Source organism: Merops nubicus, unplaced genomic scaffold (assembly GCF_000691845.1).
Source record: "Merops nubicus isolate BGI_N331 unplaced genomic scaffold, ASM69184v1 scaffold19007, whole genome shotgun sequence".
NCBI classification, from domain to species: domain Eukaryota; kingdom Metazoa; phylum Chordata; class Aves; order Coraciiformes; family Meropidae; genus Merops; species Merops nubicus.
The window spans coordinates 85,465-99,619 of NW_008621208.1; the positions used below are offsets into that span (position 1 = coordinate 85,465).

General features: G+C 39.2%; 1 protein-coding gene across 1 annotated transcript in view; it reads right to left on the minus strand.

Moving 5' to 3' along the window:
* Positions 1-8,341, minus strand: part of DPP4 (dipeptidyl-peptidase 4) — a gene marked incomplete at its 5' end in the record, with an annotated part of 31,945 nt that extends 23,604 nt beyond the window's left edge. The window contains 8 exons of the mRNA XM_008944396.1: positions 198-301; positions 2,210-2,370; positions 2,785-2,905; positions 4,083-4,155; positions 4,257-4,309; positions 6,769-6,843; positions 6,949-7,043; positions 8,243-8,341. Of these exons, the coding sequence (XP_008942644.1) occupies positions 198-301; positions 2,210-2,370; positions 2,785-2,905; positions 4,083-4,155; positions 4,257-4,309; positions 6,769-6,843; positions 6,949-7,043; positions 8,243-8,341 (781 nt within the window). The remainder of the gene's footprint in view (positions 1-197; positions 302-2,209; positions 2,371-2,784; positions 2,906-4,082; positions 4,156-4,256; positions 4,310-6,768; positions 6,844-6,948; positions 7,044-8,242) is intronic.
* Positions 8,342-14,155: the final 5,814 nt, after the last annotated feature.

Consider the following 14,155-nt stretch of genomic DNA (forward strand, 5'->3'; position numbering starts at 1 on the left):
ATACATAGAATATGCCATCTATATATAATCACTAAGAGGATAATCTCTGTGCAGATTTTTTCTGGTAGATCCTGTTGCTACCAGAGCCGCATGACTGGGAAAATCTGCCATGTACACTGAATATCAAGTGGTCACACACAAAAGCTCCTCCTCTCCCACCAAAAGAAACAAGCAAATATTTAATCAAAATTTCTTACCCTGATTTTATTTCTGCAGGTGGAGAAATTTCATCAGAGTGGAAATTGGGAAGCGATTTGGTATCCACAATAAAGAATTTCACAGTTGGATTTGAAGCTCCTGCCTAAAAATAAAATTTTTCATTGTGCTTTTGAAGAGAGAATATCCTTAGTGAAATACATGTTTGAAACTATAGATGAAGAAATTAGTACAGGCAGTCAGGTAGAACTAGCCAACCTCAAACATGTGAAAAGACAAGCTCTTAAATGGAGTTCTTAAGATCAAAACATAAATTACCCTTTTTTTCCTTTTATATGAAAGTGTTAATAATGTGTTTCTAGATAAGAAAGACCACTACATTTAGAAACATTTGTAATTCCACAGGGCTTGCTGTACCCAAAGCAGTATTTGGCCATACCTCATCCCACACACTACACACAGGATCGAGCAGTGAATCCAATTCATTGCTAACAGACAGAAGTGATTCTTCATGGAAACGGATACCTTAAGGGGTCGCATAACAGCTGCCTGCATCACAATCAAGGTTGTGACTGCAGCCCGTAACCCGCTATTTTCAACCTAGCATTACTGATGGCAAGGGAGCTGTGTCAGTAAGGGCTTCTCCTCCAGAACAGAATTAGCTGAGTCTTTGTCGTAACAGTCAGGTAGCTGTAAGCTGACCCACCTCCAGAAGTCAGTAATATTCCAAACCAAAGGGGCTTGTAATAAGAGGAGCAATTTAAATTGACAGTTCATTCCACATGTATGACTCTTCAGAGGCACCACGCTCAGGGCAGAGCACCTGCAGGACCCAGCGGCCTGCTCCGAGTGCCAGGTACCCCACTTGGGGAGGCTCCAAGGGCACAGGCAAAAGCCATGGGCTCCTGAAGCTCTGGGACTAGGAGCGACTGACCATGGCTGCTGCAGAGACAGATGAACTTGGCACAGAGGGCCAGAGAGTGGCTATTACATGAGACAAACATCTGCACCAGTTGAGCAGTCAGTTGCCCATATTCACTGTTCTGCTCCAGTTATCAACAGAGTGAAAATATCCCCCGGAGCTGGCCAGACCAGAATAGGGAATATGCAGGTGCCTCAGCCCAACATAGAGTATAAAAGCCAAACAATGAACAAAAATAACTGAACAAAGTGATGGCTTTAAGGACATTTTCAACCCACGTACTCCCTCTGGGCAATGGGGATGCACAGCGTTGTGGTGGTGAGCACATCATGGAGACCGGCAATGAGAGCCACGTTTGTATTGTGATTCAGCAGTGCAGTGAAACTGTTGTACTCTGAAGTCTAATTTGTACTTACATTGAATTTTAAGAACATCGTTGCAACAAGGCTAAATCAAAGTCCCATGTAAATACAAATAACTTCATTCAGGTAAATCTGGTATTAAACATGAAACCCTCCATGTGTGGAGTATCTGCAAGAACCTGTTTGGAGCATATTGGACTCCGACTTTCACACCCTTTAGTCCAGTGCCAACTGTGCCATAAGCAGTGTGCATAAAGTTATGTAGAAAAAAGAAAGAGGGAGAAGGAGCTGCAGGCACTAAAGGCTTCGTTCTCACAGGTAGAATTTAGAGAGCTTTAAGGTGTGGGCAAAGAAACTCCATCAGAAGATTCCTCCTCTTTATCTGAATATAGGAAGCATTCAAGAACTACTAATGCTACATTAGTTGAAGATTCCATTATCAATACTATGCACAACCCTAACACAATGTACATGGGCCAAATGCTTTGTACAGACTTCAAGTCCCTAAGAATAACTTCTTCATTTCAACATCTACTTGCTACCTCAAAATTTGCTGATGAAACAACAAAACTTTTTTTTTTTCCTTTTTGCTTTTCCCTGGATATAATAAAATATTTTAACATTGCCAGATGCTGTTGACTTTACAAAGAGTAATCACAGCAAGCTGTTGAGGAGAGACAGACAATATTTTCATTAGCAGAAACTGATTAAATGATACTATCCTCTTAATGAAACTGCAGACCAACCATGTTTAATAAATAACACAGACCTTGGGATACCGGATTCTAATGGTCTTTGGATACTGCAAAGTGTCCTCAGAATAAAAGGAATACTCCATAACAGGAACTTCTGTATCATTAAATGCTGCATATGCCACAAAATCACCATTTGGAGACCACCACAGAGCAGAATGGGTGCCAAACATTTCCTCTGAAAGAGATGCAAATGCATTTAAGTTATAACTTTAAGTTGGCTCTTCTATTCTAGGTACTGTTCTCATTAGTTTTTAATAGGATTTTTTAAAAATCCAAGTTCAGATACCAACATGCAGACTATTTGTTTGGGTTCTGAAATGAGACATTAGATCAATGCTTATCATCTATACATGAACCTAACTCATACACCACGATTTCCAGTGATGTACTATAAGTTAGACAAACACATCTCCATTCTTAAGATCCTCACATTAGTCAGGTACTAAGCTCGGTTAAGGATGCATAATTCTGTCAAAATACAGATTATTTTGAACTCTTCAATGATACGAAATAGCAGTCATAATAAAAAAACTACAATAAACCAAAGTTTTTACATCATAATGCAAAGTAAAATATGCTTGACAGTTACCTTCATAAACCCAATCTGGTATCCCATTGAAAATTTTATTTTCTTCCCCATTTTGAGTGATTTGTACAGGTTCTGCTGTTGGTGAAGCTTTTAGATAAACGTTATTATTCCAAACATATGCCTGCAAAACATCATTGCAATAACAATTACTATTAGAGTAAATCTTCCTTCCTCTGCCTCATCTGCTGGAAAATGTACTTTTACATGAGATAAGAGTCATGTGTAGTACTAAAAAACTGTCTTTGAAAGTTGCATTTCACCAAACATTACTGATAACAAACAAACTTGAACTACTAATACAAATCACATGTAGCAACCTAATTTCAGGCCCAGATGCAAAAAAAAAAAAAAATAATTAAAAAATCAACTATAATAAATTACTTGATTACTGTATCATGTTTCGAAAACCCTGCTATTAATTTTCTGCCTAGATACATGCTTATTTTCATAAAAAAAAAATCATTAGGAGGGGGTTTTCTTCACTAATTTGTGATAGTACACTATTAGTACTTTGGTAGAGCACTGATGGGGGTCTCAGCATTGCAAATAGATCTGCAAGGATAGTGCATTTCTCTGGTAGCATTCAGAACTCATCTAGCTTTTGGCACCTGCCTCCCCCTCTGATCACCCCCATTTTTCCTCTCCAACAACTGAATGACACAGTTTAATTAGAAAGCTTCACTCTGAGAGGCAGAAAGCTCTTTTCAACACCCTTTACTTCTGTACTTTGGCTCTATAATCCCTATACCACAAAGATAAAGAATAAATAAGCAGAATATTCTCCTGTGATAGCTCTTTAGTCAGATCCAGTGCTCAGCAGAAGGAACGCACAAGCCTCGCAAACCAGTGGGCTTGGGACTGGGAAGGAGCAGAGGAAGAAAAAGTGTGAAAGAGTGCAAGGAAGATTTTGATCCTCTAATCCTTGTTACATGCATCCATTAAATAAAACTTCATTGATTATTGTGGAATCAGGAGATAAAAATCACAGTGATGAGTAAGTAGGCAATTGTAATGCTGCGGCTTTTGAAACAGATGAGCTACTGTCTGCAACTGTAAAGACATGGAGTTTCTGCCTGTGTATTTGTGCATTCCCTGACTACTGGGGCCACTACTACTATCAGGAATGCATTTTCATTAAAGAACAAAACACACAGAAGGATTTTGGAGTCTTTCCAGCAACAGTAGTCAATTTGGAAACTAGTTCTGCTGCTTTATCTAACAGTGGGAAAGTCCCAAAACACCTCAAGGGTACAGACAATGTGAGCTCTCATGTCATATGCACAAAAATCTTTACTAACCAGTTTGTGCCCAGCGGGTGACCAAGATATATATTGTGTATCATTATGCAGTAGTCTGCCATCCAGGATAGAACTGGAAAAACAAAACCAGAACACAGTTAAGAGAAATCAGGGAAACACCATTTCATTGCAAACTAATGTTAAAACTATGTCTTATGTGCAAAAATTACTGACCTGCTATTGAAATCATAGATGTGATATGAAGCTGTATAGGAATGTCTCCACAACTGCAAAAGAATTATTTTAATATTAAGAAAATTAATTTCACCAGAATTCACATCTCTTACAGTTTGAATTACCTCTGAAACCCTCCTCATGCTTTTGCTTAAGACGGAACACAATGAATGTACAGTGGCAACAAATATATGCAGGGTTTAAGAAAAGACTAAAGAATTGCCACCACTCTGGGGTCATCTTAAGTCCCAAATTAATCAGTCAGTGACCTCTGTCATATTATTTAAGGCCAGAGATGCTGTAGATTTTCAGAAATCCTTGTAGTTACATGGCAGATTATTGTAGCTACGCAGTTAATCCTCCTCCTCCTTTTGCTTTACTGGAGCACTTGCTGTTTTCTGTCTCATTTTCCATGCTGTATTATTTAATTTGGCATCTTACTGCTTAATTGTCCTCACAAGCACCAGCAGTATTTCTGTACCAGTTCCTTCAGTTCCAGGGTGACCTATTCCCATTCATATTATCACAGAAATAAATAATTTCTCTCAGAAACCTGCCTCTTGAAGTCTGATCACCCTGTGGGCACTTAAAAAGAGAAAGATGATGATAGCGCAGACGTATTTAAATGTGTTCACTATGTGGAGCTGGAGAGGTTTGATTTAACCCATCTTGTTGACATGTTACAATAATGCTACCTTTTATGACGATTCTTGAAGATTTGTATGAAGATATTAAAAAATAACTTAGTACTCCACAACCAGATGGCTATTACATAAGAAGTGTCTACATCCTCATGATTAATTTTGTTACGCTGTTTTCTTGCAACGAAGATGAATAATAACACAACTTTCCATTACATTATTATATAAGGGTTAAAAGAATCATCATTTAATTCATCATTAAAATAAACTCTTACGACTGCAACAAATAAAGTACTATAGAGCAATAAATCATGAGTAGAAGGGATATCTAGGGTGGCTGGAAACATATAAAGCATTTTGTGGCCCTTGAGGATGTGGTGAAAAGTCAAACAATTCTGAACAATTCACAAAGACAAAAGGTGGCTGCCACAGTGTGAGAGTTGTTCTTGGACTGCAAAGCCAGAACATGTAGGCAGAGCTCAGTGACACAGTGCTCAAGTATTTGTACACTGCACAAGTCAGCACTGAGTTGTTACAAAAAAAAAAAAAACCAAACAGGCACCTCTCAAGAAAAACAAACCAACTAACCAACCAAATGAAACAACAAAGTTACTGGCTTCCCAGTGCAGATACTGTAGGGCAAATTCCAGTACAGGCTGGGCAGTGACTGGCTTGAGAACGGCCCTGAGGAGAAGGACTGGTGGATGAGAAGCTCAACATGAGCTGGCAGTGTGCACTTGCAGCCTAGAAGGCCAACCAGATCCTGGGCTGCATCAAGAGAAGTGTGGCCCAGCAGGTCGAGGGAGGTGATTTTTCCCCTCTACTCCACAATCATGATACCCCACCTGGAGTACTGCATCCAGTTCTGGAGCCCCCATTACAAGAGGGACCTGCTGGAGCATGTCCAGAGAAGGGCCACGAGAATGATCCGAGGGATGAAGCACTTCCCCTACGAGGACAGACTGAGAGAGTTGGGGCTGTTCAGTCTGGAGAAGAGAAGCCTCCAAGGGGACCTTATTGTGGCCTTCCAGTACCTTAAGGTGGCAAACAAGAAAGCTGGGGAGGGACTTTTGAGGATGTCGGGTAGCGATAGGACTAGGGGGAATGGGGCAAGACTAGGAGTAGGTAGATACAGAGTAGAGGTTAGGAAGAAGTTCTTCACCGTGAGGGTGGTGAGACACTGGAACAGGTTGCCCAGGGAGGTGGTGGAAGCCCCATCCCTGGAAGTTTTTAAGGCCAGGCTGGATGGAGCTCTGAGCAACCTAATCTAGTGGAAGATGTCCCTGCCTATGGCAGGGGGGGTGGAACTAAATAATCTTTCAGATCTCTTCCAACCCTGACAATTCTATGATTCTATGAGTCTATGATTACCTCCATTAGGTTTCTGTAAGTGTCAAATGCAAGGTGACAGCTTTTTCTTGTAAGCACATTGCTTTTCATTCACCTGTTTTATTAATTCTTATGCCCTAACACCACAATGTTATGTACATAGCACAAATGCACAAGCGTATGTATATAAACATATCTACTTATCACTCCTCCTTACCCACAGAACTTTTTGGACAGTCATCCTATCTACTCTTATAGCTTGTCTTCCCAGATGAACCATCCAGCCCCACACTGCTTCTCTTCATCCACATTTTATCTAGCTTCTTTTCTCAGGTATCTTGTATCTCTTCTGCCCAAGTTCACAGACAATACCAGCCTCTCTTCTCCTCCTCCTGCCTGCTCAGCTTCACTGTTCCCCTCCAGACATCCATCTCATTCATCCATCCTCCTGCATTTCTCCTCACATTCTCTCAGCCTCTCAGTTGTTCCTAATCCTTTTTAATTCTCATTTCCATCCTCAGAGAAGTGAAGTGCACTTGTACCTTTGTATAGCTGTACTGCAGAAGAGCAAACTTTTGGTCAGCAGACAGAAGAACTGTGGTTGCCTTGTACTTATCCTGTCAACAAAGGACAAAACAAACACATTAAGCACTGCTTCCAAAGAAAAATGCAGAAAATATTAAATTCAATGCCTTTCCCAGCATGTGGATAAGTCAACGTACTAATGTTGTATTCACCACGATCACTGAGGATGTTCCGGTGTCAGCATTGACAAGTAGGATGTTCCCATCAGCTGTTTTGTGAAGATACTGACTTCCTAGAAGAACAAGGGAGCTGCTAAAAAACAGTACGTAAAGTGCTCATCTTCATGCTACTTCTCTTTTCCCCTTATATTTCTAATCAAGAAATAAAATTCAAAAATCTGGTCAGTGTTGCACTTTCCACTTCTGTAATGAAAGGCTGCTTATAGTACAAGAAGGTTCAGAAAATGTAGTCCTGGGGCTCACAGTCTCCACCTTCTGGCATCTCTTTACCTTGAGCCTCTAGGCATATTCAAAATGAAAAGCACCCTGTATCCTCCTGTTCCCTGATAGTCTGATCTAGGAAGCTAACAGTTCAGAGGATAAACATGCCTCTACAAAAAAGCATAGAACTGAGTATGCTCTTTTAGCAGGAGAATATAGCTTGCCATGAACACTAACATGTACAGAAGGGGAAAAAGAAATCATAACTCTCTGAACTACGCACCATTCTATAATGTCACCACTAAATAATTTCACTATTTTCAGGATACAGTAGCCACCTCAGCACAAAGATACATCTACTGAAGGTACTGTATTTTCTTGACATTTGCATTGCACATTGAAATGCTGGGGTTTGAACCCCAAGCCCCAAATTAAGGTTGACATATGGGTGACACCCACAGCCCTTCATAAAGAGGTGGTGAGTTTGCCTTATAGCTTCCCCCCAGGGTGCGGCCGGCCCTGCAGGGAGAGCCAGAAGGGAAATGAGCCCCAGGGGTCCCGCATTGAGTTGACAAAGGTCAGGTGTCTGCTTGGGGATAAAAGCTGGGACCACTTGCAGGGAGTCAGGAGTGTCTGTGGAGTGCACTGCATAGAGCTTCCTGGTTCAGGGCAGACCTCCTGACTCTCCTGGAGCTGGGCTCCGGTCTGCTTAAGACCTTTGTGAACATGGGCTGATCGGGTGAGAGTCACGATGTGGGCACCTTTCTCTTATGTGTTCAGCTTGCTGGTCTGGCTGTTTCCTTTGCCAACTGTGGGCAACCTCGGGTCTCTGTTTGTACCACCTGTTGTGGGCCGAGTCGTGTTGTTTGTGGGATCGTTGGGGGTGGCATCAATCATGTACAAGCTTGTTGACCTGTTTGTGCCGCTGGTGGTCATTCATATTGTAACATTTGTGTCTACAATACAATCTGCATATTGGTTCATCTCCCTGCTGTTGTTATCAGTTTTGTTGGGCCTGGTCATTGGCAAAACACACATAGAAATTAATTACCTGATATCCACTGTAAATTATGTGTTTTATACTTATAGTCATTGTTCAAGTAATTCTGTAGCGTATACGTTCTTCGTGAATCCGTCTCAGAGGTACTTTCTGCAACAAAGAGACAGAAGAGAGATTTTGATGTTGCTGCAAATTCTTCCACTCCAGCTTCTTCAAGTGATTACTAAAAGAAGCAGATTTTTGGTTCTGGTTATTATGTGTCTTAGTTAATCAGCTTCAAAGTACTAGCTGAGAGAAGGCACTAAAGCTTTACTGCAAGATAAATTCAGCAAATGTAAAATAAAGGAGAATTGATGAGATCACTCAAACTCATGTAAAAATTAGATGCCCTTTCTCTGCTGCTAATTTACTTTAAGGTACACAAGAGCTGTTATCTTTTGAGTAAATGAAAATACCTTTTTGACAGTGACAAAAAAAACCAGATCTCTGGCCCTCCTGTCTGAGGAAATGCATACTTCTACACCTTAAAAACTGAGAAAAGGTGATCTTAGTGCCTTTCCCCACTATGCTCACTCTGGGAACTTCACTGCAGAGCCCCGATAGCTAATTGCATCGGACATCAATTGTAAGGTAGATCATGCAAAGCATAGACTCAAACATGCTCATGTTTGAAGGTGGTAGATGGGCAAGGTTGTCCAAGATGAATGAAGTGTGGCTAATTCATGTGAGCAGATGTACAGACCTTGAAAGAGATCCTAAAATTAATGTGGTTGCTGTACTTCATCACACATTCCATAATACTGCTGTTCCTGTTCATGAACTCTTCAATTGTGAATAACTGGCTTATCATTAAACTCAAAATTCAGAAATGCCTCAGATAAAAAACCCAAACTGAGGAGAAGTAAAACTTTCATGGAAGGTCTCACTCAAAAAAAAAAAAAAAATTAAATTACAAATTCTCACAGATAAGCTGATGATGAAATAACTGCTTAAATATTTATTCCTCTCTTGATGTGTTTGTCACCAAGGTATCTTAATGTTTACTACAATGTTACTACTTCAACTGCAAAATTAAAGCCAAGTAACTGTGTTACTATGAAAAGACTAAGTGAAACTTTGAACCCAATTAAGCTAATTAGTTTGATCATCAGCTCCAGCCCACTGCAGTCAACTTCTATGAAAAATATTTCTTTCTTACTGGCTGAAGTGCACAAGCTACTCTTCCCAAATTCTGAAGGGAATAATAATATCAAAAAATAATAAAAAAATAGTTTTGTGAGTCTTCGTGATCATTTTCCTCTGAAAACAGAGACTACAATTTTTAAATTCAGGTGTGCAGTTCTATCCCTGCTTCCTCCCCTGCCCTTTGTTTTGTTTTGTTGGGTTGTTTGTTTGTTTGTTTTGTTTCAAATGACAAACTAAAACTACCCTCATACAAACCTAAGCAGCACAGAAGGGAAGCAATTTTTATTTAAACTGAGTAAATAACTGCCTTTTTAAAAATTTTATTTTTTATTACCAGTATAAATTAAAAAAAACTTAGGATAAAAACACTTAATAAAACGACTCAAGTACAGACATGGTGACAAATCAACTGAGATAAAAACGTGCCCCTCTCCATTCTGAGTCCCAGTCTTTCAGATACTTTCTAGGTAGACAGCCTCGTCTTTCAACATGCTGAAGAAGAATGAGAGTGCAAAGTCTTGGGGATGCACACACAGAAAAGCACATCAGAGTAATTTTTGCAGGTTAAAAACATGTGATATCTGGGACACGGGAGGAAGATATTTGTATTAACTATTCCAGCTTTACTCTTATTTCCAAAAAATAAGCGCATTCCATATATACAGAACAGACTGCACAGCCATTGCTGACAGAAAAGTCAAGAACCATAACAATTATTTTAGTTTAAGATGCTCAGCAAAGTTTAAAAAAATTGATTGCTGAAGTCCATCTGAAATTTGACTGCTCTACAAAATTACTAGTCTAGATTTCTTGCTTATGAATCCTCCATGTCAATATTAATTTCTCAGGTTAATTATTCTATATTAACTGAATATTTAATTTGATGGATTATGAACAAGTGTGTATTTGATATTCATGCATAGTTGTCTAGTTGGGAATATCACTTCTCTCATTCCTGAGTGTCATTTTCAATTAGAGGGGCTTTAGAAAGTAACAAAATTCTCTCTTGGACAAGGAGAAGCAATTTAAGACAGGTGGCTGATGAACAGGTTTAGGGATTTTTCCAAACTGATGAATGTTTTTCCCCCTGGTGACATACATATTTTGCTGAGGTCTCATTACTAAAAATCAGGCCGCTATTAAGATTTTTTGGCTGTGCATAAAATTAAAATTTCATTTTCTGTCAACACCTTCCACATAGTAACTGAACATGAAAACATACGCCAGGCTGTAAGGGTAGAGTCATAAAAGTATTAAAAAGTATTTTCTTCATTTGCGACATAGGCCACTGTCAGTATATTTTATTTACCTATGTTATGCCACTGACCAAAGATACTCAATATACATTGAATTCTGCATTTTGGTTCTCCTTGTTCAGATTCATTTTGAAAAACAGCGTCAGACAGGTTTATTTTGACAACATAAAGTAGCTGTTGACATCCAGGAGCATTTTATTGGCTTTGAAGTTTGGATACAGGTCAATGTATATTCATATTTTAAGGAAACAGCTTTCACTCTTAGGTTCCTCGGAGAGGCTGTGAAGGCTGAATTTTCTTGCTTTTTTTCTGGTTTTGACTATTCCAGACATGGACTTGTTTTTGTAAATTCCAAATGAATTCAAAATTATTGGCTCTTCATCTCTGCTCTACTCTCACTCCCAGCAGCACACTCTTATTTCCACTGTCATAACGATATGCCACAAATACTGACATTACAACACCTCTGCTGCATCAGCAAAAACTTAAGTCCTTCTGGGAAAAAGACTCTTAACCTTTTAAGTAAGTAGTACTCATATGAAGTTGATGGACAGATTCAGTTTTGGATTTTTTCTTTTTAACTATGTTGCCTTTTTTTAATATGTTGCCCTTTCTCAAGAGAACAATTGAGTCAATTTCTGTGGGTGTAAGGTGTAAAGTAAACAAGAGGTTAACTATTGTGTAAGGGTTATGGTATGACACATCACCATACCAAAGCTGCTGACAAATTGCTTTAGGTACGTGTACTGTTTATTCCCCAGTGTCAAGGTACATTTTACCAATATCTTTTTGTGATAAAAAAGCACAAAAAAATTCTGTAACCATCTTAAAAGAGATGGAAAACTGTAAAACCAGTAACAACAGAAGTTTTACTGCATGTTCACCACTACCAAGAAAGACTGGGAGAAGCACACCAAGGGAAAGACAAGTACAAGCATGAAGCTCAGCAATAACGAGAAAGAAAAGGATAGAGAAACTATAAAAATCAGAAAAGGTTAATGAGTATCGTCTTTTTTAAGTGACAGGAGAACAAGAGCGAGAATGATCTGCAATCTAAGAATGTAATTTAGAAGCAGCGTGAGAGAGACAAGGGAAACCTTACTGATTCAGTTGTTAGTCAGAAAAGTAACTGACATTTCAGGCTATTTTTTCCAAATGTTCTTCCCCGTTTCTCTTCCAACATGTGTAAAAAAGTGCTCAAATTCTTCCCCCTACACTGAAGCTCCCACTTACTGCCTGAGATACGTGACAATTGTATTTCCAGCAAAAAAGAAAGTAAAAATTACTCTGCTGGTTCAAGTTCACTTAACCAAGAATCCCACCTGATGCCCAGTGGCTAATACCAGACACCCAAGAGAGACCATAATCAATGGGTGCGCACAGTGACTCCTGCCAGGACTGTTCACGCAGGCATCACAATCTATGGCTGCAGAGACTTCCCCAGGGGGAGGTAATAATTTCTGTAATCAATAGCTCTGGAGTCGCTCCCAAATTTTCCCCATCCCAAGTAAAACAAGGAAATAAAAATAACTGGAGTATTCTACAGATAGCAATCTACTGCTGATCTTGTTTGTTGTTGTTGTTGCTTATATATTACATGAGCCAACATTTGAATTAAGGTAGATAACTGAGTTAAATGACAGTTACAAAAGTCAAGGACACATAGCAGGAAAACATTTCCATTCTCTATCTTTTCCTTCACTAGCTGGAAAAGTAATATATCCACGCATAACATGAAGACTACAAAGATCCTGTAATGTAGAACAAGTGCATGAATACATGGGGAAAAGAATAGTTTGAACAATTGGATTCAAGCCAAAAGACTGTTTGGTCAGACAATGCTACAGCATATTCACAACAAGAAAATTAACCTGCTCTATCTCCCATACAACTTTGTAGAAAATTTCAGCCATGACTGATTGAAGTCCTTTGAAGCTAGGTTAGTGGAATTAACTACTGGTCACCATTTATATAATGATTCTCCAAAAAAACCAAAACCCAACCAACCACAGACTTAAGATTCTTAGCTAAACCTTAATTTTTTAATCTAGATTCAAAAAAAATCTACTTCAAAGGTCAATTTCTGATCCACAGATTTAAACTCCCTTACACATTTTCTACCATCGTCTCTTAATACCCTTAAACCTTATGCTTTTCAGATAGTAGAATAATATAGGATCCCTTATTCCCAGGAACGCTGTGACAAATTATAGCTGCCAGATTCATTGATCTTGTGGCACAAGTCTTCAAATACAAAGGCTGTGTATCAGCCAGAAGCCTCTCTGCAAGCAAGCAGTGTGTTGACACTGGCAACAGAAACTCCTCCATACCATCCAGTCACAGATGTGCTTAGTTCAGGGCAGAATGAAAAAGGATAAACAGGGGAAGACTGTAGGTATGACCCCCTCCCAGGAGAACAGCAATGCTATTTGGAGATTTTCAGTTATACATTAACATAGCTGTGAGGAGGATCTGCAACCTCACCTCTCCTGAGTCCTTGAAGCATGAAGCTGTCTCAGCAGTCCCAGCATTCTTCAACTTCACACCCCAGATGACAACATGAACTTATTGTATTTCTGCTGCTAGTAACCCTTATCTCTATTTATAGTAGCTTTCTACTAGCCACGAGTAATACACAACACATTAGTTAGGCATCTGACTCACAACATACCCTCAGGCAATTTCCAGCCTTTTCTAGGTGAATTTCTACCAAAACACCACAGGAGAATTAGACCTCTGGGTGAAGGAACCTGGCTTGCGACCAGACAATTGTATAGGGTCCCCTACTATAAGTCTGTTTATGACCTGCTCATGGCAGCAGAATGATAGCAGATATTGCAGTCTCCTTTCTGCTCTCAGCACTGGCTATTCTTTCTGTCATTCATGGCCTTCCTCACAAGCTGGCTGTAACAAGAACTGCTATTAGAGAAGAGGTAAAGGTGTATTGCCACTGTATGTGTCTGTTTGTCTTTTGCATGGAAAGTTACAGGAGAAAAGATCATAATCTTTTCAGAAAACATTAGTCCTTTAAAGGTAACCACTTGCTACTGCAGTCACCTCTTGAACAGATCCTCAAAGCATAACGATGCTCTCATCAACAGATTTCAAATACTCAAGACTGTTTTAAGATGAAACTCTTTGCTGCAAGTAACTACATGTAGTTATTAAATATAAAATAAGGTGGCAAAATTTAGTGGGTATAGAGAAATATATTTTTTAAAATATAAATATATGTATAATATATAAAATAAAAACTATACATATAAAACTACATAAAATATGTACATAAAATATGTCAAGTGGGTGTAAACAAAAGTATAGAGTTTTGTACGGAGTTAAGGCTGAAGACAGTCAAGGTAAACAGTGAAGGGCTACACCCATAATTAGGGAACCAGATTTCAAATTTAAGTCCGCAGTATTTGCCCATGCTAAATGGCTGCAAGAAGAAAAGCAGAAGTTTCACTTGCCAGGCAAAAAAAGCCGGAACTTAGAATCTTAGAATGTCTGGGCTGAAAGGGACCTT